Genomic DNA, 27236 nt, shown 5'->3' with positions numbered 1-27236 from the left:
AGAGATGTACAGCCATACACACACCTGATCTTCAGATCAAGGACTGCACCATTCAGAAGTCATTGTGAGCATTTGTGCATGTTCAGATCCATGATTTAGGAATGGCTCTTTTAAATGGGTTTTGAATCTCAGAATCCCAGTGCTGAGATCTGGGATTTTACGGTCATTTTCTGACTGTATATTATATGCCTTTCTGTTTCCATTCGGCAGGATTTACTGGGGAACAGGATGTTATAGCCCTCAAAAGGGCAGCCTTTTAAAGCAGTACCCATATCTGAAGCTTTGTATGCACAGTTTTACTAAGTTCAGCACAGCAGCCATATTACAGCACACTTCCTGTCTTCCTTTATTGTGCTTCCCACTTCCCAGGGAGAAATTTCCACCCTGGGAAGACATGTCGTTTCCAGCACTTTCTTTCCCTAAGGGCTCTAGCTTTAATTCCTGCCCAATATTTCCTTGAACTCCTAGTGGCAAGCTGCTATGAGATGCATCAGCTCAGCACACCACTCTGACTTGCTTGGAAGCCAGTGGTCTGTACCTGGCCCTATCGTAGTCTGTCTATAGAAGTCTTTTTTTGGAAGACTTTCCATTAAGTTCTTCCATCAGGTTGCAGGTTAATGAACTTGGTCCTGTGATTATAGATTGATCACGGACCTTCCTGGTACACGAGAAGGAGTTTGGAAGCTTCTGGATTTATTGCCTTTAAGCCCTGTCTGAAACAGATAAGTTAAGGTGTTCATGCTAAAGAACACTTTTAGAAATTTATGATATAACTATTTCTCCATTATGAATTGTTCACTTAAATGAAATGGTTGAAGCAATAACAACAAAAAAACAGCTAACATAAGGAAATCATATACACATATGCACACACATACACATGTATACACACCCACAACACATATATGTAGAAATCTTTTGAAAGCATTCGTAGTGCACAACTTAAAAGCGCATCCTCCGAACTATATAAATTCAGCATTCATGAGAAATAAAGGTGTTTCATACTCTTGCACTTTCTCTGTAGTTTTCTTTCCCTTCTTAACTATCCTATCTGTGATATATACTATGCTACACAGATTTCTAAAAGGTTTATTTTAATGAGGAAAGCTTAGTGTTTGATATCTTACATTGTTTTCAGTGGATCAGGAACACCATTTCCAGGACAAATACTTATTTTATCGGTTTTTGGATGATGAGCATGAAGATGCCCCTTTGCCAACTGAGGAAGAGAAAAAGGAGTGTGATGAGGAGCTACAGGACACTATGCTTCTGCTGTCTCAGATTGGACCAGATGCTCATATGAGGATGATTCTCAGAAAACCGTAAGCAGATTAATAGGTTAATATTATACATGGGCCTTGCAAAATAACATGGACAAAACTGTGGCCCAAACCTTTATTCAGGTTTTTTGGATCACGCTTCAGCCCCTGGAAGAAAGTGTGTATATTCTGCAAGCCTGTTTCTCCAAATAAGAGGAAGCTACACATATTATCAGGCTTTTTTTGGCCAGTTATTACACTTCATTGCCAGTTTGCTTAACCTCTAAAGTTTGTAAGTAAATATCAATTAATTTCCAGTCCTTATTAATGCTTGTAAGTTCAACTATGTATTCAAAACAACCATCAAAGGCTATGAATGTCACCTTGTGGAAAATGCAGCCTTATGAGTTTTTATTTAACTTCTGAGTCTTCCCAAAAGTAAGTTGCAGTCAATAGAAGAGTCCTGCTCCATTAACACTTTCAGTGCTGGTCTGCAATTCACTGTGCTGATTTCAGTTAATACAAATGAATGGAGTGGAAAGGTGCCAACACAGCAGGCACCTTTCAATCACAGTCATCAGTGGCAGCCATTAATTAGATTCATCTTTGGCAGAACTCTATTGAATTAATAGAGCCTGGACTTGGCCTGTTGTAGTTTACTAGAAAGGTGTGAAATATGGCTCCATGGGTTAATTTATCCATTCTTATTGTTATAAAACCAATACATCTTTTTTAAAAAATGCTTTCTGCCTAGGCCACAGAGGATATTTGCAATTTTCAGATGGAAAATTGGCATCAAATAATGTCCTTTCACTAACTGGTTGGGTAACCATCCTTTCAGCAATACATTCTGGTCACACTGAAAGCTGTGCTAAAGCCCTTTTTTACAGGTAGCTTTATAGTGATGACTTCAAAGCAGCCAGTATAAACTGTGTTTGACTCTCCATTGAAGGCCACCTTTTTATTATGCAGGTTGAATTTAGGGGCCCTTGAAGACATATTTTACTGCTAATTAAGTGCACTGAGAATAATGAGAGAATAATGAATTACTTAAGGGGATCTTTACTAACTATTTACATGTAAGAGTCAGTTCAAGAAAGGTAAGTACACAAAGCTGGATCGTGCTTCTTTGAGGCCATTGGCAAAGTTTGTCTTTGTTATAGGACAGATTTGGGCCCTGGCTACAGTGTGAGAATTTTTGTACTAAAAAAGTTTTAATGCACCTGGACCACTTAACACAAATGCTTGCACTTTTTCTGTTTCCATTGGTATCCTTCCCCTTCATTCTTGTCCCTGTGTTGTCTGTTTAGATTGTACGCTTGTTTGCACAGGGACCCAACTTATTCCATGAATAGGAGTTGGCCAGCACTTTTCCAAGCACTTGATAAAAGCACTGAATTTCAGAAAGTGCAATCGGATATTTGGGCTCATAAAAATAGATGACACTGCAGTGTAGCAATATTTTTAAAGGGTTAGCTTCTGTTTCCTCTGCTTGGTAGAGGTTTAGTCAAGGACAACGAAAGGAGATCTCCCCATCACACGAAAACTACTGACAAACAAGTTTGGGAGTTTGATGCTTCCATAAACCCTTATGGTGTCAGGGAAATTCAACACATTCTTCTCACTGGACATTCTGAGGAGGGAAGCAGGGCCCCTTACACCCATGAGTAGACAACAGTCATTAGCAGATGACCGAGACAGCGCTGTGTGTGCTGTGGCGCTGCACCTCCGCACCATCTCCTTTGCCTCAGGCTGGCTGGACAGGCTGGCTCTTGGAGAATTGCTCCCTCAGGCTATCGTGATTTTTGGCTGCCTACTACATTCTCTCTGCATCGTGTCTTTCAGAGCAGCCAGTGTAAGTTCACCCCGGCAATATCAATGTTAATTACCATCCACACTTCTTGCAGAGAGTTGAAAGGTTGGAATGATGCTGTGAAAAGTATTGCTGTCCCCCCTGCGTCGCCACTTGCACAGCATCATCTGAAAGAATATTCATGGGAGATTTTTCATGTAATATAGTGAGGGGATAGAGGTTTTCTCAAGACTGACAGCCTTCTGACATCTTTCCCTATTCCTAGCCCTGAAAGTGCTTATTTTTGCTGCCCTTTGCACACAGAAGCAAGTTTGTACTGTCAGGCACCACATTAACTACCTTTCTGGTGTTCAGTTTACATATGTTATGGTTCTGTTAGTTAAAAATACAGTCTGTGCTGAGGTGTATCAAAGTTGTTGAAATCTCAGTGAATCCTCAAAGTCCTGCTAGTTTTGACTAGACCCCATTACAGCTGCCAGAAGTTCAGGGAATCGTCAGGGCTTCAGAGATACTGGCTCTAGCTGACCTGAGCAGGACCCATGATTTTCAAACCAGCACAGCTGCATTTTATAATAGTCACCACTTCCAGAGAGGTTGCAGAACTCAGATAATTACCATGAAAGAAATAAGACAATATTCTTTGATGAGAAGATTACTTTGAGAATTTGATTGTATAATGAAGCTGTTGCTTTGAAAGGTACTTTCTATTGTTCAAAATCCGAAAATCTCTAGCAAAAAGTGTCACTTGTTTTGACAGGCGACTTAAAAAAATCTCTGTTTATTACATTAACTGCAGCATTTTAACTGTCAAACTGTGAAAGAATGTTCTATAGTTTAAAAAACAGAATAGATCTCAGGGAAATTTTTGGCAGGCTCTTGTTGCTCTTGGTTTTTCTTTTTTTTTTTGGAAACACATACACTGTGAATGTGAAAATAGCTTTTTGTGAAGTAGCAGACACGGCTCTCTGCCCCTGCAGCACAGGTGCAGACCCTGAGCAGGTCCCTGGAGAAAATATTTTTGAATTAACATGTCTCTCCCTTACATACGTTTCAATTCTTCAGTATGAAAATACATCCTGAAAACAAATTTAAAATATTTTTATTTGATTTTAATATTGTTTAGCCATAGCTAATTTGATAGTAAGCTCTAATTAAATAGGATGCCATAGTACAAAGCTAGATGCAATAATAACAGAACTCTTTAAAGTGAGCCTAATGTTCATTAGACACAGTATTTAACTCAGACAATGTTTTGGATTATATTCTCTTTTAATGCTCTAGTCTGCTGTAAGTTATCAGTATGACTGAAACAACAAATCCATGTTATCTATTCTTGGTGACTTCCCTCAGCAAATTTTTTTTCTCAGTATAAAGAGTGCTTGAGTCCACACATGTGATCAGTAATCAAATTTCAGTGTCACTTGTAGAAATAAGCTGAACAGGATGTTAGGAAGAGGAAGTGGAAAAAAGAGTTAAACATGGTAAACAGCACAAAAGATATATATAGTAAAATAACCGCTTAATTACTGTTAAAAATCTATAGCTCCATGAAGGTATGGGAAAAATTAAACAAGATATATTCTCTTGTCTTGAAGAATTTTTATTGAGATGTCATATTCCACCCAGTTGTAAGTGGTCAGATCTATACTCAATATCTCCAGGAGGAGTGTATCCAGTTCCATAGTCCTTAGTGGGGTTTTCTGCCAATGCTCTTTAATAAATCAAGTGTTATTCCTGGGATGGGAAATAGAGATTGTCTTTCCGGATATAAGTTCACTGATGTTCATTGCTATTATATGTGGTAAGTGGAATTTATGGCCTTAATCAAGGAGCACTAATTCAAGTACGAAGATTATGTAATTAGCTTCTATGCTAGAGTAAGTGAACTTGCATTCACTTTCAAACTCAGACACAGGTAGTGGGTAGAATTACTCGTCTGCTACATATTCTTTATAGTACTAGAAGACAAAATTTTTAGCCTGGAAACGTGTGCTTTTTTGACATATCATCACAATGTTATGGGGTCTCTGATCTTTCCCTTTGTTTCTATTATCGGAGAATTTTGTGGTTAACTGTGTAATAAAAATGATCAGTGATATTGCTTGTACAAACATAGTTTATCAATGCCAAAGTAGCACGTTAGTGTCAACATCCTAGTCACAGAGAAGCTCAGTGTCTCTGACCTTGATAAATTCTCTAAAGAGTGAACGGTTTTTATTGATCACTTAATATCACCTGAGCTCTCCTGTCCGTTAATGTGTAGCCTTGTTCTCTACCTATCCCATTTATTATCCTGCCTATAACCAGGCATTGCTGTTAGAATGTGTCCCCTGCAGAAACTAGGTCTTTACACAGCAGGATCCTACAAATCAACATCAGTGGGTCACCACACAGGTTTTGCAGAAGCCGTGATCCCTAATATCTCTCCACATGACATCTGGAGAAGCAAAAGTAAAGACTGGGTACATCCACTATAGATTGTCAGTCCTCCCAATGTGATAACACAGGAGACAAATGGACATCTGAAAGAAGAGTGTACCCTTTTGTCTTGATAGAAATCTGATGTAGTTAGACATCATTCTTTCATATTTTAATTTCTTGTAGGAATTTGTTAAGCTGATACACTGTCTTTTCTGTTTTCCAAGAAATGCTGTTTTTGCAAGCATGTAATACAATTAATGCTGTTTCTTCTTGTGGGAAGTATCTTCTGTTAAAATGTTTACCCTGTGTTTCTTAAATCTGCATTGGAAGGTAGGTGGTACTGGCTTAGCTGTATTCTGTTCTTAAGTAAGCTGCTACTTCCCCACATAAGTCACTGGGAGTGGCAGGCTCATCATTTCAATCCAAATTTTGAAATAGCAAAGAGTGAATATTTTGAGTCACTAGAGGGCATAGTAGTACCAGATCAGTTTCTGTTTCCCCCTATACAGTTTATTCCATTCGGTATAAAAAAAGAATAATTCCATCCAAGACATTTCTGTTCTAAATTGGTCTTTCATCTGGGTAATAATAAGTGCATGTCATTGGTAAATGAAGAACAGATGAAAAATTTAGCTTGCTTGGCAGACGAGAGCTTAGTTGTCCTTATGTTTTCTGTGACCTCTTCAGTACTTCTTTCATCCAAAAGAAGTCTTGGAGACAATCAGACTTCTTTTTTGAAAAGATGAAATATAATTCCAGAGCAAAAAGGTTGCTGGATACTGCACCATATTGCTCCCTCTACCTCATACGTGATTTAGGCAGACTGTTGAACCAATAGGTGATTAGGCAAAAAAACTACAGAGCAATATATGCCCTTTTTATATGACTTTCCTGACCCTCTAGATGCCAGAATCTCCTGTAGTATTGACATTTTAGGAGGAAAATTTCTATCAAAAATGTTCATTGTTACATATCTTTTAGGACTGTCCAAAGACTCAACTGTACTGCTGATTCTTTAGACGTCACACACTGCAGAAACTGGATTTAGACCTGTGCACTAGCCTGTTTCTAATGCAGGCATGTGAGCCTTCTCCTCTGAAACTCCTGCCCCCTGGACTGGGCTTTCTGTATCTCTTTTTCACACTTCTTAAATTTTTGCTCTCTCCTTTCTTACGACTCTCAGTTGCTCTTCTCCTCTGCTCTTGGCCCTTATAAATCAATAATTTAATTATTTATATTCTGCTTTCCACAAATCTAAACCATACATTGTTTGGAATGACTTAGTCCTCTAGAAGTAACTTGGAATATTGCTTTAAAGGATTTTGTGTGTGTGTGTGTGTGTGTGTGTGTGTGTAACTCCACTGAGCTGTGTGAGATTACATCATGGGAGAATTTGTCCTTTTAGAAAATAAAGTGGTATCAAACACTTAAACTAAAGAGAATCTTGTGAGTGGGAAATAGATCAGAAGTTATTCCCGTAAGTTCCTTCAGCCCCTTCTCCTGGGTACTATTTCTTAGATCCTCCAAAGTGTCTCTGGCACGCTGCAGTCCTCAGAGCATTTGTGTCCTTTTTTAGCAATTGGAAAATTCACCGGTGTCTAGACTCTTTACAGAAATGCCATTATTCCAATCACAGTGACAGCCTCTTTCTCACTGTGCTAGAGGAGGATTATTCCTTCATTGATACCTGCTTTTTAATAATTGGAACTTCTTGTATTTATCAGTGAGAGAAGTTGGAAAAAGACTGGTTCTTACTTACCTCTGAGGCTAAACAGCACGCAGCATTAACTGTACTTAGGAAACATTTAATGTCTTCTGAGATGCTCTGCTCCCTCTTTGAATCTGTTTGGCAGAAATCTGAACCGTCCTTACAATCCACCACTACTGTCTGTTTGCTGCAACCAATTAGTGCAGCGTATGGAAAATCCTGGAGATCCTACCGTGGCTTGGGAAGTCTTGAAAGGAACAAATCTTTATATATCATTTTTGATGACCATTTTACATATGAAACACTTGATTTGATCGGGAAAGCTGCCCAATCAGGCTCTCGCTCAGGTGGTTGCCATGGCTGCTGCTCCGTTTCACTCAGGTGGCTTCACAGTGCTTCCAGTCTTTGTGTGTTGCAGTCTCAAGCCAGAACCATCTTTTGGTCCCTGTTTAGAAAGGGTGTACCCAAAGTGCCTGAAGTAAAGGTGCTTGGGAGCTGGACTGTTTTCTTTAGCCCTGCTGGACACCTTTGCCACAGGAGCAGGACTCAGCGGCAGCAAGGTCCGGTAGCAGTGCAGCCGCAGCAGTATGTGCTTCAGAGCTGCGGTGGCACTGGATATCCTGCTACGTGTGTTGTGCTGCCACCACTTTGAGCTAGCTTCAGGCTTGCTTGGGTGTGCTGCGGAGGCTGTGCACACCCCACTACAGTGCAGTGTGCTGGAGACGTGCCCACAGAGGCTGCATAGCCTCTTCCCTCCTACCCTGAAATGAGAAGAGTTCATTGTCACCCTACATCAGTCTGGGCAGCAGTGTTAAAACTCAATCTCTTCTTTTAATTTAAACTTACTGTATGGTGCAAAAATCTGTCCATTTTGGAGGTGTTAAAATGTCCAAATTAGCTCCTTTTCCTTTCTCTACTTAATGTAATACTCTTTACTTCCCTTGATTTACTTTTCCTCCTTCTGCAGAAGACATGGTTTAATTGAGGCATATCCAGCATACAATCATTTCGTGCTTAAGAATTTTAACTGGCCCTTCTGCAGACAGTACACCAGCATTTTGTGGTGGTCTGTACTTTTCTAAGGCATTTATTTTGGGAACTTACATGTTTTGCTGTCCTTTTTATCTTCTGTCTGTAGGCCTGGCCAGAGAACTGTAGATGATTTAGAAATCATATATGAAGAACTTCTTCACATTAAGGCCTTATCTCACCTTTCTACCACAGTAAGTATTTCTAAAAATATAACTCATTCCCAAAGGCAAGGCTGAGTTGTGACTTTCTTGGTGATTTACCAGCATCTGAGAGCCTACAAACCTTTTCACCCACACTCTCCCTGCACAGGACTTATTCCCACCTGTGGGTACCACACAAGCACTATGCAGATGTAGGTTGTCTTTTGGCTGTCAGCTGAAATTCTTCTAGGGCCTCCTGTTTCTGCATAGTCCCTACCTTACTGCCTTGTCACAGGTGCCTCACAGCCATGATATTGGTCCATACCTGGATTTAAATTAACGCACATGAAATCAGACCTGACGCCTGGGACTGCATTGCTGCTGAATTTCAGCAAAATGGATGTCCGATTTCTGAACTTTTGGAGTTCTCGGCTTAAACCAGTTAGGGGGAGGAATTACACAGTGCAGAAGGGTGTGCTGTGCAGTGCTGGCCAGCTGGTGCTTGGACACAAGTGAAGGAAGACTCGTCAAACACCTTCTCTCCGAGCAGGCAAGAACTGTGCGCTGAACCAAGAATAAATTACCCGGAGAAAATACCTGGTGGGGGGAAGGCACCTGTTAAGTTTCACCAGTGGTGACACACTGTGTGGGACAACAGACACAAGCTAAACAGCACTTTACTTGGTAGTCGCGAGATATGGATGCTCTCAGAAAAATGAAGCCGATCACAAAGTAGGTTTATTTTTGATAATAACTTGTTCGGAAGCTCTTGATGTTTTTAATAATTTTCAGCTAACTTTGACAAATGCAGCTAATTATGGCACTGCATTACAGAAAGTTAGTACCCTGTGCAAAAATATAGCATTTGAAAGATGTTTTTTCGAACAGAATATAGAGTCAGAGTGGGTAACTGAACTAAAATGGTACAGCCAACCAAATTCTTAAGCATCTCTGGGATGTGGAAAAAAGTATTTAAAAAAAGACTTCTGAAAGATTCAGAAATTACACTTTTCAAATCAAACTAAAGAAACCACCCAAGGTAAACAGATACTGATAGAGAATGGACAACACTCTTGATACTAGACATAATCCAGAACAAAAAACCCCAAAACACAAAATATTTCCACCTCAGAAGAAATTCAGACTTGAGATCAGAATCCACAGCAAGCGGCATATAGATCATGTAAGGCAAATGATACAAACCACAAGAAATATGTGGCATTTGGAAGAAATGCAAGAAGTGCAGTTGATTCTATGCTTTTTAGTAAGAATTTGGAAATGGCAGCCTGTTACTTGCAGCATGAACTGAAGCAGAGGACAAAACCTACTACTAACATAGAGGAATTCTTCAGAGGAGCAACAGAAAACATTGCTCCTATGAACCAGAAGATTAATGGTCAATCAGCTTGAAAGCAAATGGAATGATTATTCATTTTAAGCAAGGCATAATACCCAAAGTAATAAGTTTTCTAGATAAGCCACAGGCAGCAGAAAGTAAATGGATAAAACTGAAGTCGCATGCTGGTGAACTAATCCCCGCTAGGGAAGTCTGTGAACTTAATGTATGAATGAAAAACAATTATATAATACAGTGTTAAAAACAAATCAAATTCTTGGCTTCATCAAGAGGATTCATTCACTGCAGAGGCAAATGGCTGAAACAGCTGAGAAGACATCTGAAGACATACATGTGGGAGAAAAGCTCTCTACGTTGCACAGAGTAGGGCTAAAGCTGGCATGCTTCTGTCCCTGTGGAAGTTTTTTTGCCCTCAGGCAGAGGTTATAAGGGAGTTTGGTGAGCTAATTGTTATGGAAATTAAAGGTGAGTGGGTGCATTTGCTGATTGCTGTAGCAAAAAAACGTCCAAACTCCTCTACATATCCCTCTCCCTCCCCGACTGCAAACAGGGAGTGCTCTGCACTGTGTGTCAGGAAGGCGTTCTGGGAGAGGTGGCTGGTGTTTGGGGTTCATGCTCGGTGCCTGAGCAGAGGTTTGGCGGTGCCTTTAGGACATCAGAGCATGAATTTGTCCACCCATCTTAGAAGATGCAGCCCCCTCAGGTTGTCATTTGGCTTGTGTCCAGAATTTGAGGGTTCCCCCCAATATTTTTTGATAGCCTAAAGATTATCCACCTCCAAATCCAACTCTTCTAAGTTTAAATGGCTGGGAGAATGGTGTGAAAATGCTACTACTAAGTATATATTGGAGTGAGCTTTTGATCTGTATTTGACACTATTAAGTTACATAACAGTACCCGAAACGCAAATCGTGATGAGCTGAGGTTCTCTGAAAACAAGAATCCCCCTGTCTGGAAGCTGGCGTCAAACTCACTGGAGACTCGCGGTTATATGAAGAGGGGCATAAAGTGCACAGGCAAACTGTGGTCCCAAGCGTATGAGGTCCCAGATGGTGCTACCACTTTCTGAAAATGATGCTAACTGTATTTATAGTGAAAAAAAAAGGTTGTAAATAGTGACCATCTCACTAGAGACAACTGCCCAGTTGTGAGAGTTAATCACACCAGAGCAATGCAAGCCCAAAGAGCAACGGGTTCACACAACATAGGGTCCTGTTGAATGGGCAGCCTGGACGGTTTGTGTGGGGAGCTGTGGGACAGAGAGCAGTGTGCCCGCAGCCCGGCGCAGCCCAAGGGGCTGACTTGCGGTGGCACAGGAGCGGTCCTGGCTTCTCAGGGGAGAAATGGCGTACCACAGAGCACCCTGGGATAACCGAGAGTTGCTACTTATCTTCTTTAATAGATCGATTATGGCTCTGGGAAATTTTCCATCATGTTGATGTTAATTGTTAGTGATGATTTCATGTGTGTGTATGAAGGGGGACGTTGAGAACTGTGTCTTAAAGATGCCCTTGTCTGAGCCATCTGGAGCCACTAAATGTGGAGGCTCACGTTATGTAAAGCTAATGAGTAAGAAATTGGACAAGGAGTGAGGCAGACCACTGCCTGCCTGCACAATTCACTATGAGCACTGAACAGCACAGCGAGAAGAAAAATGGTGGCTGAGGTATGTTATATGAGCTTCCTTTCAGCGGGAAGAATAAAAGACCTAAAAAACCTATAATTTTTTTTCTCTTTATTTTAAGGTAAAGCGAGAATTAGCAGGTGTCCTCATTTTTGAGTCACATCCCAAAGCAGGAACAGTCTGTAAGTAGAAGGAGTCCTGTCACATCATCTTCCTTCTGTGGCATGAGCATTTAAATTCTTAATGTTTAAATGACAAGAGCAAAACGTGGATGCATGCCTCAGACTTGAGCAGCGCTCAGTGCTCAAAACCTGGATAACAGCTGTTGCCTTAGCCTGTTGCCAGTTACAGGGGCAGCTGCAAAATTAAATCTATATTCTTAGTTGGGTGTATTCATCCCCTAATATTTGGATGTATTTATATTTGGGTTTTTAATTTGGACCAGTCTCTATTTAAAATGTATTTTAATCTTATCCTTGTATTATCCTTGTATCCTTTGTGCATCTTAATGCACAAAATAAACTAAAATGTTAGATTGCTCAGATCTGTTTATACTGAGAAGTATTAGCAAATGAATGCCAAGTTCACAGCTGCTAGAGAACCTGTGCTGCTGGTGGGATCCAGATCTGTGTGCTGATTAGAAATTGATAACCTGACACATATCAATAAAGTACTGGTTGCAATTGTCATGGCAAACAAAAACAGCTTTCCCATCAGTGTAATAGAAAAACTACTGCATAGGGTTTTTTTTTCCTGAAATCTCTTTTAAAGTCATGGTATGACCTTTTTCAATGTAGTCATTAATATGACTGCAGTAGAGTTAGCTTGAATTTTATTGAGTGCAGAATCTGACCCATTTGCATTATGAATAACTCTGTTCTCACCATAAAATCTTTTCTCTCTTTTGTAGTATTTAATCAGGGAGAAGAAGGCACTTCTTGGTACATTATCCTAAAGGGATCAGTAAACGTAGTCATTTATGGCAAGGTATTTTTTCTGAAGCCTTTTTATATTATTCTTATTAATGAAATTGTAAGAATAAATTTTGAAAGAATGTGGTTTAATTTAGAGCAAAACTGTTTTCTCAGAGGAAACAAATTGAATGTAATTTTATTAAGAAATGATCCAGTGGTTTCACTGATTATACTTTCAGTTGATTGCTGTATAATTTCAGGATGTATTACACACTTTCTGAATATAATTCAGCACAGTTACATCAGTATTATTAGGACAAAGTCATTTGCTGGAATTTGGTGAACTGCCAGATTTCCATCTCATGTGAGTTTTCGCCCTGTGCCTTTACCACCATATTCTTTTACGTTTGGATGGCTAAATTCTCTCACAGATGTCAGGCACATCTGATGGAAGTGCTGCTCTGTCACTGGTGGTTCTCAGCTTGAGTGAACGGCTCCCAAACTTATTCCAGCTCTTCATTTCCATTTTAGTTAAGCTAAAGACCTAAAAGCATCTCTACTAAATTTCCTGTGTATGAGGGAGATTTTTCAAGGCAAAAACAGGACTTTGGACACCTCAGTCCTTTGGGTCTTTAAAAATCTGCCTCCCCTTATGGATTTCTCGTTCAGTGATTGAGAAACTCCATTCCGAACACTGAGCATTTCACAGAAATCTAGCATAGAGGCCCTGGTGCTGTCTTTTCCCAAGTAACCCAAATTTAGGTACCAGGACATTTTTTGCACCACTAGGTGGACCAAACCCTCTGTTACTGGAGTGAATGGACTCTGCTGATTTATACCAGCTGAAGATTTGGCTCTGTGCTATGTACTTCAGTGACAACACAGCTCCAAAGTGCTCACTAGAAGTATTTTAATATATCATTGTTGTGAACTTTATCACATGTGTATTGGATATATTACTTACTGAGCAGTTTTTGCAGTCACTCCATAGCCAGCTGTTATTATTTTAATGATCAAATCCCTATTGCTACAGCACTGCTTATGTGTGAGGGTAATTTTCCCATCTTCTGGGGGTAACACTGTGGTATATGAGGAATGATCAGCTTGATATACCTCTCTTGGAAGGTAAAAATTTAAACCCGCAGTTTCACTTGGACAACATCTAACAATGGCTAACGTACTTCAACATTAGATCTCGAAGTAGGTCAGAATGAAAGCCAAACTGTGTAACAGAGACTGGAACTGCTGGAGAAGAGAATTTCTCTCTCAATATGATGTTCTGAAAATTTGATCTTTATTTTTCAGGGCCTCTTAGAAAAAAAAAAAGGCAACAACTTTCTGTCTTCAGCAGGGCTAGAAGAGTCCTTCACTCTGAATCTAATTTCAGAGAACAAGCCAATTCTTTTCTATTCTTGCTTTTCTCTAGGAGTAGTAATAACCAGCTATCAAGTATTGTTTCCTAGTCATTATTTTGGCTGTTGATTTCCTGCCAAATGGATTTGTTTTGGTATTTGATTGTGAAGTCCGGTGTTTGTACAAGGACTTTCAATAGACTCCACAGTAATGATGGGTTTCAGCATGTAAATGTTTTGCTCTGTGCAGGGTGTGGTATGTACTCTACATGAAGGAGATGACTTTGGCAAGTTAGCGCTTGTGAATGATGCTCCCAGAGCGGCTTCCATTGTTCTGCGTGAAGACAACTGCCACTTCTTGAGAGTAGACAAGGAGGACTTTAACAGAATCCTCAGGGTAAGTGTGGGAAGGGCCACCCAGGCTGCGTGATGTCAGAACTTGCAAATCTTTCTAGAATCTGTCTGATTTATGTGATAAATTGATAGAGATACCTTGTTTGAAGTATCCCCTAATTGTAGAACAGAGATGTGATAGTCTAACAAATCAAGTGAAGAATAAAATAATTATCCTTCCTCTTTTTCCATTCCTAACTCAGCCATGAAAGGGACTAAATGGAATCTTCTTCTAGGTTTTCTGTGTGATCTCCCATCCAAATATTGAATAAAGCAAGACTGCCTGTTGTCCTAGATAGGCCAATATTAGGTGCCTTAAACTCAATAGGTTCAAGGCAGAATCAAGTGGCAATTAAGTAAGCTACAGATAAACACACAGACAATCTTTATCAGAGGTCTCTAGAAGGATATCCCCACCCAAATTTTAGAGCTGTTGGTGTTAGGGCCAATGCATTCCAAAGTCCAAATGTAGTTCCATAACTGAAACCTGCATCCAGATATAAGCTGCTCTGGGATCATTCTGAGTACTGAAAGTCAAAAATATGATCATGCTATATTGGAATGTATACATGGCTGGTAATGCAGCAGTGAAAGCAGTCCAGAAGAATACTGCATTAGCAAAATAACATGTGATTTTTGAGTGTTTATGGTACAAAAACAAGCTAGGATGCCATTGGTAGTAAGGCTGGGTTGGCCATGGAGACTCCAAGTGAGCTAACTTCTGTCAGTGCTTCAAAGAAGGCTCAAGTCTGTGGTCTTACTGATTTTCATTTGTGTTATTTGACTGCATGCTGTATTTTATTCTTGTTTTATTTTTCTAGTATGTTCTGGCAGAAGAAAATGAAAAGAAATCAGTGCTCCGACAGTTTACTGAACTAAAACTTACCATTTTAAAGTACCAATTTCTTTTAAAAATAGCTAAGAAATGTCAGATTATGGATAATGTTCATCTAAAAGCAGGGATAGAGATTACATTACGTATTGAAAGTCTGGAGGAACTCTGGTTTTGGCAAACTTTCTTTGCTTTGCCATAGCCAGAGATTTCTCATGGTTCTTGCTCTAGTCTCTCCCATGATTTTCCAACTCTCCCAGTGCCAGTGCTTCCCTCTTGATTCTGCCTATTAGAAAAGCAGAATAAAGATAGTTAAACCTAGGTGAGAAGAACCAACCCTAGAGTCTCAGCCTCTTATCTTTTGTGATTGAAAGTCATGCACTTTTTCAGAGTGACTAATCACCCAAATCAGGAGCAGTTACTTTATTAAAAACAACTTGTCTTGCAGGATGTAGAAGCCAATACAGTCAGACTCAAAGAACATGACCAAGATGTTTTGGTATTGGAGAAGATCCCAGCAGGAAACAGAGTTTCTAATCAAGGAAACTCACAGCCTCAGCACAAGTATGTTTTCATTCAATAGTACAAATGTCAGACTATGATTAACCTTTTCATATGGTATTATTATCCAAACAATAGCATATTTCCCCTTTCTATGCAAAAATGCAGTACATATAAAGTTTTCTTTTATTTTTTTAGCCATCAGCTAATCACATGCCCCATACTGGATAATACATCCATTTCCAGCAGCACATTAGTTCTATGGCTTTATACAATAATTCTCTAAAGACCTCACTGTAAATACTTATCTTATGTAATAGCTTCTAGATAGACTGCACATGGAGAATGCTGAAATCCTGTTAAGCAGTGCTACTGTGTAAAAGACATGAGGAAGATATATTGTTTTATTGTTAAGTACAGATATTTTCATTTTGGATTTCAAACTCTGGATTCTAATAAAAGTTTGCTAGTTATGACATATACAAAAAGAGGATTTTAAGCAATGAAAGTCACACAGCTTATCTTACAGAATAGGCTTGCACTATAATAACAATATTCATTATATTTTCTTTCTGTCTTACTGAAAGGGAAAAAGTACTATTCTGTTTGGTTGCTACTGTGATAGGAGTAGAGTGAGGTTATTATCATTCCAAATGCTAGTAAAACCCGTAAGGCTTTGTAAATGTATTACTTTCCTGCATGTGAAGAGATGTAGGATTCCACTGTTGTAAATACAGCTGGGCTATTGCGTTCATTACGGAAAGAGTTCATATTCCCCAATGCAGAAGGAATAACTTTGATACCCTCCAATTTCATATATGCACTCCTACTGGAACATGCACATTTTGTGTATATGTGTGTGTTAATGAGCATAGGTACACACACAGAGACAACAGTAATCTTTAGAGAAGAAAATACAGCAGTATTGTCCTTTCAAGAATCATTTCTTTAAGATGAAGATTTTCAGTGCGAATAATGGATTCACAATTTGTTGTCACATGACCATTTTCCTGAGCAACATTCAAACAACTCAAAATAAGCGCAAAAAATTTTTGAATCCTTTTCACCTGCACCTTGCTTTTTTTCAGCGAAAGAGCTAATTTACTATGAGACATTTTGAATATAGTTTTTGTCTGATCTGTGATTTTCACATATCTATTTTATCTGCCTATTTGAGTAAAGAGACTTTATCTGTGAAGGGTTAGACAAACCATTCTTTATATTTTTACATACCCATTTCAAATATTTCAGAAACTGCCATTTCATCTTCACTTGATATATTACAGAAATGCACTGTTCTCCCAGGAAATGATTTACTCTTAGAGTGAGATTCTCTGTGTCTAAATGAGTGAAACTTGACTACAGCCAGTGGATTTGCATCAGCAGCTGCTATTCACAGCAGCTTGGTCCTAGATTTAAGTCCATTTTCTTGAGTCTGATACATTTTCCATGCTTTCAAAAGTGAGGGTTCCATTTAAACATATTTCAAGCACCACCTTCATTGCGAGCGCTTTGCACCAACATTATTTCTATTATTTAACACTTCCTTGTTCAGAATTTGAGCTGTTTTAAATGATAAAAATAGCTAGACCTATTTAGGATCCCTGGTTAAGCTAGGTTGTATTTTAGAGCTTACATTCCAGGAACATTTGCAGTGAAAGCTCAGAATTTCCTTTCTGTAAATATTTTATGCATTTGGGTAGCTTTTGGGTACTACGAATGTGCTAGCAAGGGAACTTTTGCTAATAACAATGACAAATAGACACAAACCATGCAAAAGAGGAAGATATCCTGAAAGTTCACTGAATGCCTTTCAGCAGTCAGATAACTTTGCTAACAGTGTGTTGGCAAAATCTTTTTATTTTAGATCTTTCAAGGTGAATTCACTGGTTTTGAAAATGACATTCAGGCTTTGCTTCCTAAAATATCTAGGATTTGAACTAGAGAAATGTTCTGCACCCCATAGTTGTTCACCAAGAGATCCAGTCAGCCAGGAAAGAAACCCACTTCCTTCACCTTAACCTTGGGGAACACTGCACTTTGGGAGCAAATCCTCCGAGCTGCAGTTTGGATTCTACTCTCTCCTCTTCTGCCGCCACTCCCGGAGCTGTGCTTTCAAACAGTGACAGTTTTGCTTCGAAGGACTAGCTCTGAAGTTCTCACTCCAAGATCTAACTTCCTCTTCATGGGTGATCACACTCATGCAGGATAAATTCAGCAGCCCTGCGAGTCACTCCACTGTTCATTTTCACTTTCATATTCAGAGTACAGCAAACTGTGGTTTCTCTGCTTCACTCAGATACTTGGTTGGTTTCTCTGCGAGAATGTGCACCGGTTTAACAAGTGTTTGTGTTCTTGGGACATCAATACAGTTCTTCCAAAGGGGTTGGCAGGTAAAAGAACTGTGACGGTCAGCGCTCAAAGTGAGGAGGAGCTCCCAGGAGCTCAGCTCCACCACTTATTTCTCAGCAGGAGCAGAGTATCTTCACTTCTCGGGGGTTTTTTCTTTTCTTTTTTTTTTTAAGTTTTATACTTTATCAGTCGGATTCCAAAAAAAAAAAAAAAGAAAAAAAAAGATGCAAAGATTGAAAGAATGGAGAGAAAGATTAAAAAAAATCCTATCTGCAAGGAATGAAAAAAGACAGCAGGACAAGTGTGGCAATATCCTGTAGTATTCTGCTGGTACTTAAAATCTTGCCAGTGTTCCTACATTAGGCAGGAGTAACCTGACTCCTGCACTAATTTTCTCACCTCCCTAGATTTACTACTGGAAATGGTAAAATAGTAAGTCTATCTACTTGCAGACACTTACTTACCTTGGATATCTAAGGCATTACACAAATTTAAAGATGCAGTGTGGTATTTCACTGTCTGCCCCCATCTTCTCAGACCAGTCCTGATCAGCGATGCTGCAGGAATTTGTTCGGTTGCTCTGACAATGATACACACCAGTTCTCATGTCGTGGTCAAAGTTAGCCTGTTAAGACCCTCTAATGACTAAAAACTGCTCTCATTACTGAGACGTTTATTCTCAATAGAGGAGAATTTAACCTCAATAGAGGGTTCTGATTGCATGTCCCCAGGTTTACACCAGCGCAGCTCTGCTGATTGCAGTGGAACTGTGGTGGTGTTATACTGGAGTACTGGTGTGGGGAAGGGGCCATCTGTCATCTCACACTCCCTGCGTAGGGAGGAGAGTGTTATTGCTCCTATTTTACAGGTGGGAAACCACCAGCAAAAACTGAGAGTGATTTTTTTCCTGAGCCACACAGAGATATGGGTCAGAGCAGGTATTTGCCCTCTGATACTCAGCAATCTTGGATCTTCTTGCTGGTACCCAGTTGTTTCTCCATTAACCATTTTGCCTGTAAGACACTAACTGCTCCTTTCCCTCCCTCAGGTATATTGTGATGTCAGGAACACCAGAGAAAATTTTAGAGCACTTTCTAGAAACTATGCGCCTTGAAGCAACTTTAAATGAAGCAACAGGTAGAATTATGTGACAAATCTGTGTTATTATTAATGCATAAGATGGTCTTGCTGGGGATACACTGCAGTGTACTTTGGAAAGCAGCTAGTGGTCATTTTTCCCAGAATAAAAAACTATCCAAAGCTCTGAAACAACCCAGAGAAAGCCTAGGAAACCCAGAATTAAAGATAGCAATCCACTCCCCCTACCCTATTGTATTTAGACTATCCGTTCAGAGTGAAACAGCAAAATCTCAAAAGGTGCCAGCCCACTGGTAATAACTTTTATTAGGCACAGCTGTAAGACCAGAGAAGAACATGCATTACCACCAGATGATAATGTTACTCATACTTGTTGTTCTGGCTGTCACATAGTACTGTGAACTAGCTTGATTCCTCCAGCCATGTTGTTATGCTAGGCTAAGTCATCTGAAATTTTCATGTCCATATCACAGTACATGTGGATTACTTTTTTTGCAATACTTTCCCATGTGCAGGGAGAGAAGAATTCTTACTCAAAAGAGAAGAACTCAGCACACCAAAGGCCAAATCCCCAGTAGGCGCGTTGCTGCAGCTGCACTGAATAGGCTGACAGAGAACTAATAGAGAATTTAGATCTAAGGATATAGGTATTTGCTGACTTATTATCAGTAAATATTTTAATTTAAAAAAAAGAGTCAGAAAAAAAATCCTCCTAATTATGATAAATTGACTCAGACCTTTTTATTAAGCTACTAGACATTGCTTTAGCAAGCTTTTTTTTGACTTTTTGGAAGTCTAAGAAGTATATATTCAAAGGTGTTCTTAAATAATCCACAGTTAATCTGTTACTGACCTCATAGTGTTGGAGAAACTCGTACATTTCACCATAAATGGTGAAAGAATTGCAAGATTTCAGAAGCTCTTTTACATTGTGTATTGTAACCATTTTTAAAAATAAAAATTATTATTTTTTTAGATACCTAATTATTAGGATTAAAAGCAGAAGATTGTTCTTTAAGCCTGCACATGTATAGTAGCAAGTTTACTATTCATACTATGCACGTATTGTGCATTTTCTGAACAGTGTTAGTTTTGAAATCCTTTCAAACTTTTCCCCAAAACATCCAGTGGCAAGATTATATACATATAGCCTAATGGGACACGAAATGTCATATTTCACAAACAAAGCGATTTTTAAGAGGTAGAAGCTCAAAAAGCTGAAAATTCTAATTTGTAGTTTATGCATTCCCTTAATTTAAAAGTGGTTACAATCCACATTGTTCTGGATATCATGCAAAGAAAAAGCCCCAAACTTCTGGAGACCTTAGGAGCACTGAGTTTCATCAGTTAAGAGATATTTTCAAATGTGAATTACAGTGGAAGCAATGATGTAATGTGGGTGGTATAGTTATCTCACCAGATTTTGTCTGACATCCCTTACTTAAAAGGTTTTTAAATGTTCCTCCAATATGAAAAATTGCACTGTAGAAATGGTACCCCGGGGTATTGTGTTTATCTTTTCTCAGTGATTCCATATAAAAATTGCATAGTTTAAAAGTAAAATAATATTCTAACTGCCAAGTCTCCAAGCTTATGATGGCCTCCACAGCCAGGCTGTATAAATCCTTCTTGTCATCACAAGTACAAAGATAATGCAAACTCTGATTTACACCAGTGCAACCACAGATCACTTTGAGGGAAGAAAGAGCTTTCTCTGTTGCCAGATAAAATCTCATAGTATACTACCAATCTATATACTACCACTGTCCATATACATTTTAATGTAAATGTAGCAGCTGTGATGTTTTTAAATCAAAATAAAAACAGATCTTTGACTGTGCTTTTACCTCTTTCAGGACTTTTGCTCATTACTAGGAAATCAGCAAAGAATTAAATTATTTGCCTTCTCCTTTATAGAATATACTGAATGTGCTGTTTGGTATTGTGGTTCTCTCATGCCAAACCCAGCAGCATTTAAGTACTCAGGTGCAGCAGGCCTGATTCTTGTTATGCTAAGATATCTACACTTACCCTTATATAGGAGAGGTATACCCAAATATTTTGTGCAGTTTTTTTTTTTTTTTTTGCTATGCCAAACTTTCTTTTTCTGAAGTATTTTGTCTGGGCCTAATGAAGTTAGAATGACGTGACGCTGTGCTTCAGCTAAGCACATACACCCAAGGCTTGTTGAATCAAGGCTGCAACGTTGCACTTCAGAGCAAGGACTCCATTGACACAGGCAAATTCTTCGATAACATAACTGCAGAAAAATCAATGCGGACAAGAATAAAAGCTTAATATTTCATCTCGTATTTGTACATTCCCCATATTCATACTTAATAATGCGTACAAAGTGCAAAATGACCTCATTATTGTGTGTATCTAATAAGACCTTTTAGCTCTCTAAAATGATGAAAGAAGCATTATGCTCGTAGTCCCCAAGTTGTTTGCAGTAGCTTAATTTGCTGCTTTCTTTCTTTTCTTTTCTTTTCTTTTCACAGATTCCGTTTTGAATGATTTTGTTATGATGCACTGTGTTTTTATGCCAAATAGTCAGCTCTGCCCAGCCTTGATGGCACAATATCCTTTTGTAATGGAAAAGTTACATGTCTTTTAAAACTTTTCCTATCAATGATGAGACTGAAACTTCTCTCTCTCTGTATGTAAATCAAGTTTCATGCAGGCTGTGCCTTGTGGGTAGGTTCTCAGTGTTTGACTAACAGCCTGTCCATAGCCCACAGCTCTGAAATGGATGGTGTATACCCAAACCATGATGAGATGCAGTCCTGGAGCATGAAAATAGTTATCCTTCCTGTGCTGATTGCTATATCAAGGAAAAGAAGCCTCATGTCCCTCCACCAGATAAGTGAAAATACGTTCAAGTTTGGATTACCCCTTTTACATCCTTCTTCTTTCTGTCTTTCTTGATTTTTGCTGAATCACAGCATCTGGGATCATTATTTTTGCAATTTCAATGATCCACTTTATAGTGGACCTGCAAAGTGCCTCAAACAAAAGAGTGCCTGAATTAGTAGTACTACAAGTAAGCAGTTTCTAGACACTGCCTTAATGCAATTAGGAATAAAAATAATAATAATCTATAATAATAGTCTATAGCAAATGTTAACAGACACTGTGAGAAACCTAAATTGTGTGTGAATATCTAGGAAGTGAAAACTTATAGTGGATAGTAGCAGGAGCTGGAGGGGATTCTTATACTGTCGGCATGTTTTACGGAGGAGTCTGGGAAATGAACATCAGCCAGTTTCCAGCAGGTCATTTAGGTTGGGGAGCTGCTGGGCATTGAAGAGCTTTCCTTTTGCACAGTGAGTTTAGACTACATGAAGCTATCAACAGACTTGGAACATAAAATAAACATATTATGTTTGCAGTTTTATAGAATTCTGACAGGGCTATAATAACACCAATTCCCTATTTATTTTCTTAGAATCAGATTGGAATGAAAGAAAGAGTGTGTTTCCTTGAAGCTCAGCAGGGTGAGTGACATCTGGGAAAGCTAACACCCTGAAACCACAAAATAGAGCATCATGTCTTTGTTTAGCGAGCTTGAGAATCCTTTTCTGTTACTCCTAGCAAGAACAGTAATTGCTTTGAAAACCTTTGGACCCACAGAACTGGTCTAGAGAAAATTGTTCATATACCTACAACAAACACATTTTCCAAATACACATAGTTTTGGATATCAAAAATACTATGAAATGCTGTTGCTGACACCTTTGAGAAGGGAAAAGGGGACAGCACTTTTTATCTTTTTTTCAGGTTAATCTAGTTCATATTATTGAATCAGTCCATTTGATACTGCTGAGGCTTGTCTACCCTTAGTTATAATAGTATAGCTCTGATATCCAGTAGCTTGGAAAATCAGGCACACAAGCAGAATGTACCTCATTATTTACAGGGAAAAAGCTTCTCTGAAGATCAAAATGATAGTGTCACTTATGTATACATTCTGTCATGATGAAATCTATCCTGGAGAGGAGAGTAAGCCCATACACTACTTAAGTGGGTCATGGCAGGCCGTGTGCTAATTTCTTTCAGGGAGGAGGAGGGGGATTGGAAGGAATGAGTATCCCACTGCTTTAGTGTCAGCTTTTCCTAGAACTGCATTGTTGTTTATTTGGTCCGTTCTGAATATGGAAAATCAAACTGTGTCTGTTGATTGTAGCATTGAATTTTATTGTTAGAGTTGAAAGGTTGCTAACAAAACTTTTTTTTTTTGAGCAAAATCACTCTACAAAACATGTTTGCCAGTGCTGTGAGACTAAAGAGAGATTAGTTATGCTCAGTGAGGAAATTAAAATGGAAAAATAAAAAGAAGAAAGGTGATTCAGTCAGAGACACTGTTTTTGCTCCAGCTCCCAATTTTGAATCAATACAAGTCTATTTTCTTACACCCACTTAGGATACTATTTTAGCTGGCAGCGTGCAAGTACTAGTAGAATTAGACCACTGTAGTGCTTTCAAGCATAGTAAAGGGTATAAATTATTTAGCTTTTTTCTTCCTGTGCTGCTGTGTTTGGTCATCTGTGAGTTCTTTAAGGCTGAGAGGAATGGACGGGTGCACCATTTTGGCTAAGTAACATTGCTGGTTGCTTAGGATTCAGTGCTTATGCTGGGCTTTCCCTTGGCACACCACTCTTCTTTGGTTACTGAAGTATATGAATCCTGCAATATTAAAAAATCAGATACCTATTTCTTTATAGGGAAGCGAAGGACACGCTCCCGTCTCCTGGATCATGTAATAGGCACATGTCCTGTACGTAGGGTTATACGACCAAGGCCCCGTTTCCTTCTCCTCTTCACCGAGATGGAAATAGAGAAATTCTCAGAGCTGCAGCTTGTTAGAGGGAGGCAGGACAAATCCACAAGAAAAATTGGAACGAAGTAACACCTCCAAAAGCATACCTGGGATAGAGCAAGTGTGTAGACAGGTGTGCAAGTGTTCATAATTAAAGGGCCACTGTCTAAATATTTTCCGTGTGTAAACTTCTCTTTTGCTCACTGTAGATGATAATCCGTTTGCACATTTCATTATGAACATTTGCTTCCCTCCAGTTTGGCATTCCCTCCCCTTGGAAAGATTTGTCTGTGTGTACCTGTGCATATGAGAGAGAGAATGTATGTATCAGACAAACTGATTAAATATTGTATATGGGAATATAAGCAACAAGATGTTTGGAGAGCAGATGTTTCAAAGCCATGGTTATTCAGAATTTCTGTTTTGATTTTGCCTCTTTTTGGTACTTTGGGAAAGCCGAGAGCTTTATAAATGATGTTTCAGGGCCAGTTTTCTTAGTTTTGCTATCCAAGTGTCTCTTCTTCTTTCTCCCTGTCCCTCCCTCCTTTCCCCTTTGCATAAACAAACGGTGCCACTGGCTTCTGCAGACAGTTTTGAGCTTGTTCTTTGAGGCATGCATGACAGGGAAATGGCAGTAAGCAGACGAACCTGGAGGGGTTGTTTTTGTTTTCACCCAATTCTGAAACATCAGTAAACAGTGTAATGTAGTTGTAGTCAGCTGATAGGTATATTTCTGTTAGAAAAACTAGCTAAGATAAGGAAGAGAAGAAAGCATGTATTCATTAGACCTTAATAGCCACTTTTGTACAACTAGATAACAGTTCACGTATGTTTTGTGAACCTCCTTTATCATCACGTCAGCAAAATAGTTTCTGTTCCCCTGTAGTAATGGGTACTGATTTCGCAGAGTTACTGATATGGTTAAATTTTCCCATGCAGGGAGGAATAGACTTCAGAACGGCTTTCATTTCCTAGCATATGCTAGACAGAATTAGAAATATATATATTGAACTCTAACCATGTTGGTGTTGATACATGTTTTACAATTATCTGACACTTATTGCAAGAATACGTGATATTTTACTTCTGATTGCTATCTGCAGTGAATCTGCATCCTGTAGATCCCATAAAAATTGGGGAACTTTTCACTGACTTTCCCTATAATAATGTTAATAAAAGAGCAATTAATATAAATGAGCAGTAAAAATACAGAAAAATTACCAGTGCCTGTGGTGAGTCAGTTAATAAGAAAGTAAAAATACATGAAATAATTATAGTGCTTGAATGGTAAAAATGGCATGAGAAAATGACTCAGTAGAATATTAAACTTGCTCCCTGAGACATTAGAGCACATAGCTTGCAATATATTATTTACTTCTTATGACCCTTTGACTTATTTGCTCTTATAAATATACTGACATGTTTTAGTTCCCTAGTCATTTTAAAGCTTTCTAAACAAAATTAAAATGCAGATTTCTAAAAGTTTGTCAATCAAATGATTGCCCCAGTAACCTTGGTAGCATGTCTAATCTCTGCGTTGGGGGGGGTTGGGCAGGAGGATCATTTGAAAAATATGAGTTAATAAGTACTTTTTCCCATTATATTTTATTAATATAAAGAATTTTAACACTTATTAGAGAAAAACAAGCAAGATCTTGTTATAATTCTAAATGAGAAGCTTAAAATACAGATCTTACAGCCCATTTTGGTTTCTAATTAATATTTTAATTTTCTAATTAATATTTTAAAATCTTAAGTTAGAGCTACTTTAACTGTTGCTTGAAAGGATGCTGAACTTTGTGATGAGTGAGAGAATGTCAACATTAAAATTTTTCTTCTGTAATTGGGAGTGTTATTATTCATGAGAATCCAGAATGAGCATTTCAGTAACTGCACTCGTCCTGTGCTTACTCGTACTCAGTCAGTTTATCGGGAAACAGTTTAAATATGTATTGTTAACCTCTGATCAGTGAGAAGCAGGTACACAAATTGCCAGATCCTGTTTCTGCTGGGCGTCTTTGTTTATTTTTGCATAAGTTAAAGCCTGAAATTATCTCAGCTTAGTGCCCATCCTTGGCTTTCTAAGGGCTAGGAAAGCCTTCCTGGGCAGCAGTTTTCTATTCCAGCTTGGCACGTATGCTGTAGTGGGGATAGGGAATAGAGTCCTTGTGAGGGAAGTAGTATAGACCTGTATAAAAAAAAAAAAGCCCTTGCTGTTGCCTCTGGTTATAGGAGGCAGTTCAGAGTTTGAGAGGAAGCCTCTGGTTATAAACACCTTTTCCGCTCCCTGGTGGTTCTGGCTGGCTGTAGGAACCAAAGGAAGACTGAAGGACTCAAATGTATGAAACCCACAGGACAGCTGAGACCTGATGAAGTCACTCATACCATGTCTGCAGATGAGAAAGCAGGACAGAGGTAGACTGTACTTGATGGAATCTTCTGGAAATTATATGCTAGTAAATCCTCTTTATTTCTTTCCTTTTGGACACATTTTTCCTGACACATTGTCTTTTCCCTCCTCTTCATCTGCAAATTGAAATAAAGCTTCTCCTGAAAAGGTAAAGCAATTTTTTCAGCTTACCAATTCCATGGACATGCTTGTATTCATTTCTTTTGTCTGGGAAACCACACATCTCAAATCTTGATGCTAACTAGTTAAAAAAGGCCCTTATATAGCAGGCCAGTTTAGTTCACAGGAAATGAAATATAGTAACATTTATACTATGCCCTCTAAACCTGCGCATCATGTTGGAGTTATTACACTACTTCATAAAAATTATTTCCTAAAATGTAGATATATCCAGTGATGCTACATTGGCCCTGGCGTTCACTTCCACTAATTTCTACAGAGCTAGAGCTGTACTAGAAGTGCACTTGCCTCAGTTTAACTAAACTAAAGTCTTGATTCATTGAATCTTTTGTACCTTCCCCCTGTTGCCTGAGTCCGAAGGCCAGGCTGAGTTCTTCAGTCTGTTTTTTCACTGATTTAACAGAGATGTCAGTGGAGATCTTTTAAGTGGCCAGAGCTTTCAAATTGCAGCTTTAGTGAGAGGACTGAGATGTTCTATACTTACAAGAAGTGCTTTTCTGCTTGTGGAAACAGTGCATGCTTGCAGTTTATTTGTAACTTTACTTTTTTTATTCTTTTCTTTTACTTCAAATAAATGTTATTTTCTGCCTTTTTACTATTTGCATATTTTTGTTATGTTGAAGCTTCTCTGTTAAAAAGGTCAATGAAATATTTCCCATTTTTTCTTATTGTCACAAAATAATTATCACAAAATATTGTGTCCTGAATATGATACAGTTTTTAGAGTGGAAACTTCTGATTTCCTCATCTGTAAAATTAGGCTATTTTAGAATTTATTTATTATTTTGCCCTATGTCTGTCTAGTCAGTTTAGACTGTAAACTTCCAGGTATTTCTACCATAATGGGACTGAGATTCACCTTGGTTTACAGTAACTTCTTTAAATAAGAGGAATAATGCTGGTGGTTCATTCCAAAAGTCTTCCTCACAGATGGAAGACTGGAATGGTTTATAACCACAAAGTGATGTTTTTCTCTTTTTTTTTTTTCCTGTGACTGTCTCCAAAAAGGAACAAGAAGGAATATCTTTCTT

The 27236-nt window shown here is 38.7% G+C and overlaps 1 protein-coding gene across 1 annotated transcript in view; it reads left to right on the top strand.

The window, feature by feature from the left end:
- LOC106499302 (rap guanine nucleotide exchange factor 4) overlaps window positions 1–27236 on the top strand; it is an 81927-nt gene that overhangs the window by 25041 nt on the left and 29650 nt on the right. Inside the window, exons 5-12 of the mRNA XM_013960769.2 lie at window positions 1139–1322; window positions 8340–8424; window positions 11476–11536; window positions 12265–12341; window positions 13871–14017; window positions 15294–15409; window positions 18747–18835; window positions 21298–21376. Coding sequence (XP_013816223.1) covers window positions 1139–1322; window positions 8340–8424; window positions 11476–11536; window positions 12265–12341; window positions 13871–14017; window positions 15294–15409; window positions 18747–18835; window positions 21298–21376 — 838 coding nt within the window. The remainder of the gene's footprint in view (window positions 1–1138; window positions 1323–8339; window positions 8425–11475; window positions 11537–12264; window positions 12342–13870; window positions 14018–15293; window positions 15410–18746; window positions 18836–21297; window positions 21377–27236) is intronic.

Source organism: Apteryx mantelli, chromosome 6, assembly GCF_036417845.1.
Source record: "Apteryx mantelli isolate bAptMan1 chromosome 6, bAptMan1.hap1, whole genome shotgun sequence".
Lineage (NCBI taxonomy): Eukaryota > Metazoa > Chordata > Aves > Apterygiformes > Apterygidae > Apteryx > Apteryx mantelli.
The sequence above is the reverse complement of the archived record's forward strand: the minus strand, read 5'-3'. Positions and strand labels throughout refer to the sequence as shown.